We start from the raw sequence: 2,697 nt of genomic DNA on the forward strand, positions 1-2,697 counted from the left end.
CTTGTTGAAAATAAATCAAATTTAAGTTGCATAAATGAATGTTGGAAGTTTTGTGGAGGATTCATGAATGAATTTTCAATAATGCATGTATGTCATTTATTATTGGTTCATGTATTTGTATAGATCTTTCCTGGATATTCTCTATAAATACCCTATGTATTCATCAATTTGAATAAGCAGGAAAAAGTTTTCCTCCATTTTTGAGCCTTCTAGTTTTCATGCTCTCCATTTTCTAACAAATTGGTATCAGAGCTTACCATTTTGTGTTTGGAGACAAAGCTTGAAGGAAAGATGTCACTTGGAACCCCATTTGTTGTTCCATCTCTCACCAAAGAAAATTATGATAATTGGTGCATAAGGATGAAGGCTTTGCTTGGAGCATATGAAGCTTGGGATCCTGTGGAGAATGGCGTTGATGAAAATGAGGCATCCGCCAAGAAGAAGGACCAAAAGGCGCTCACCCTCATCCATCAAAGTTTGGATGAAAAGATGTTCGAGAAAGTTGCTGCGGCAACTACATCCAAGCAAGCATGGGAAACTCTTCAAGCTTCATTTAAAGGTGTTGATAAAGTAAAGAAGGTACGTCTTTAAACATTGAGAGGAGAGTTTGAATCTCTACGCATGAAGGATTCCGAATCTATTTCTGATTATTTCTCAAGAGTATTGGCTATTACAAATCAATTGAAAAGATATGGAGATGATATGAAGGATGATCGAATTGTTGGGAAAATTTTGAGATCTTTGGATCCAAAATTTAATTATATCGTGGTTGCCATCGAAGAGTCTAAAGATCTAGACACCATGACCGTTGATGAACTTGCCGGATCTTTACAAGCACACGAAGAAAGATTAATAAAACCGATTCAAGAATCGGTTGAACAAGCCTTGAAAGCAAAGCTATCATTGAAGGACACAAACCAAGGTGTATCCCAAAGAGGCTGCGGACGTGGAGGATCTCGAGGACAAGGCCAAGGTCGAGGCCATGGTCATGGAAGAGGTAGACGAGGTGACAAAAACTTCTCATATAATGCTGAGACAAGTCAAAACTTCAATCAAAGAAGAAATCGTGGAAGGGGTAGAAGTCGTGGAGGTCATCAAATGAGGTATGACAAATCTGAAATTGAGTGCTTTACTTGTCATCGTCTTGGCCACTATTCTTGGGAATGTAGAAATAACAAGGAGGAGACAACTAATTTTGCGGAGAGCAATGATACAAAAGAAGATTCAGGCCCTACTCTGCTGCTAGCTTGCAAAACTGATCAAGATGAGAATGAGTGTACATGGTATCTTGATTCCGGCGCAAGTAGTCACATTTGCGGAAGGAGAGATTTGTTCGTGGAACTTGATGAATCAACCGATGGAGATATAACTTTTGGCGACTCTTCAAAAGTTCAAGTGAAAGGAAAAGGTACGATTTTGATTCTTGCAAAAGATGGAAGTCATCAATTAATTTCCAATGTGTTTTATGTGCCGGCCATGAAAAGTAACATTTTGAGTTTATGTTGGTGCAATCTTTGCCCCAAGTGCATTGAGTTTCAATGTTTGGCTAAACTATGTTTGAAGTTAGGCAATACTTGTGATCTAACATGTGTGATGCAAGTTTGTAGGTCCAAGCGTAGTCTTGGCAAGCAAAAGTCCAAGTGGGTAGTCTTGGCAAAGCAAAAGTCCAAGTGGGAAGTCTTGGCAAAGCAAAAGTCCAAGTGGGAAGTCTTGGCAAGCAAAAGTCCAAGTGGGAAGTCTTGGCAAGCAAAAGTCCAAGCGGAAAGTCTTGGCAAGCAAAAGTCCAAGTGGGAAGTCTTGGCAAGCAAAAGTCCAAGTGAGAAGTCTTGGCAAGGAAAAGTCCAAGTGGGGTAGTCTTGGCAAGGAAAAGTCCAAGTGGGTAGTCTTGGCAAGGACTTGACATGACGAAGCTGATGGAAGCATCTCAAGCTAGTGCAGGGAAGGCATGAGGCTGTGGGAGATGTTTGAAGGCTGAGGTCTAGGTCAAGAGAAGCTGAAATGTGATTTTCATCAGCTTCACCAGTCGACTGGCCCTGCCAATAGTCGACTGCTCATAAATCAGACGCACACAGAAAAATCAGTCGAGCCAGAGGAAGACAGGACTCGACTGGGCAATCGACTGGTGTTATGGTGAGTCGACTGTCCGCCAGCGACTGGTCTTGGACAGTCGACTGTGATTTGAACGTTGCAGAAAATTGGTAAGCATTTAATGCGCTTTAATGCGAGATTTTGTTGCCGATTGAAGGCATCAGTCGACTGGCCCTGCCAGCAGTCGACTGATGTTGCAGAAATTATAAAAGAAGCCTGCGCGAGAACAACTCATGATTTTTGCTATTCTTTCATTCTTTTGTGCTTCTTCTGAGAACTTGTTTGTTCTCTATTCTCTGCTTCTTCCTCTCCTCCTAAACAATATTTCATATCATATTTGAGGAGATCTAAAGAGTTGTAAAGGTTTCTCCGCCTTCGAGGTTTTCAAGAAGGAGAAGATTCATAGTGCATCGGGTGTGTGTGTGCGTGTGGATCCTTGGATTAGTCACCTCTGCGGAGGTGGAGACCAAGTAAACAAACCGGGTTAGCGTTGATCTCTTTCTTTCTCTTTTATATTTTTGCTTCCGCTAATCTCTGTGCATAGAAAGAACAAGAAAAGTCGAGAAACGCTATTCACCCCCCCTCTAGCGAACCAACCGATCCTAACAA

The 2,697-nt window shown here is 41.6% G+C and overlaps 1 protein-coding gene across 1 annotated transcript; it reads left to right on the forward strand.

The window, feature by feature from the left end:
• Positions 1-291: 291 nt before the first annotated feature.
• On the forward strand, positions 292-1,408 carry LOC141817539 (uncharacterized; the record flags this gene model as incomplete). The annotated part of the gene is made up of 2 exons (XM_074705176.1): positions 292-579; positions 628-1,408. Coding segments are annotated over exons 1-2 (1,069 nt in total), but the record flags the coding sequence as incomplete, so codon positions are not given.
• Positions 1,409-2,697: the final 1,289 nt, after the last annotated feature.

Source organism: Curcuma longa, unplaced genomic scaffold (assembly GCF_044706935.1).
Source record: "Curcuma longa cultivar G26 ecotype Majalengka, Jawa Barat unplaced genomic scaffold, ITB_CL_G26_1.1 contig_20871, whole genome shotgun sequence".
Taxonomy (NCBI): Eukaryota; Viridiplantae; Streptophyta; class Magnoliopsida; order Zingiberales; family Zingiberaceae; genus Curcuma; species Curcuma longa.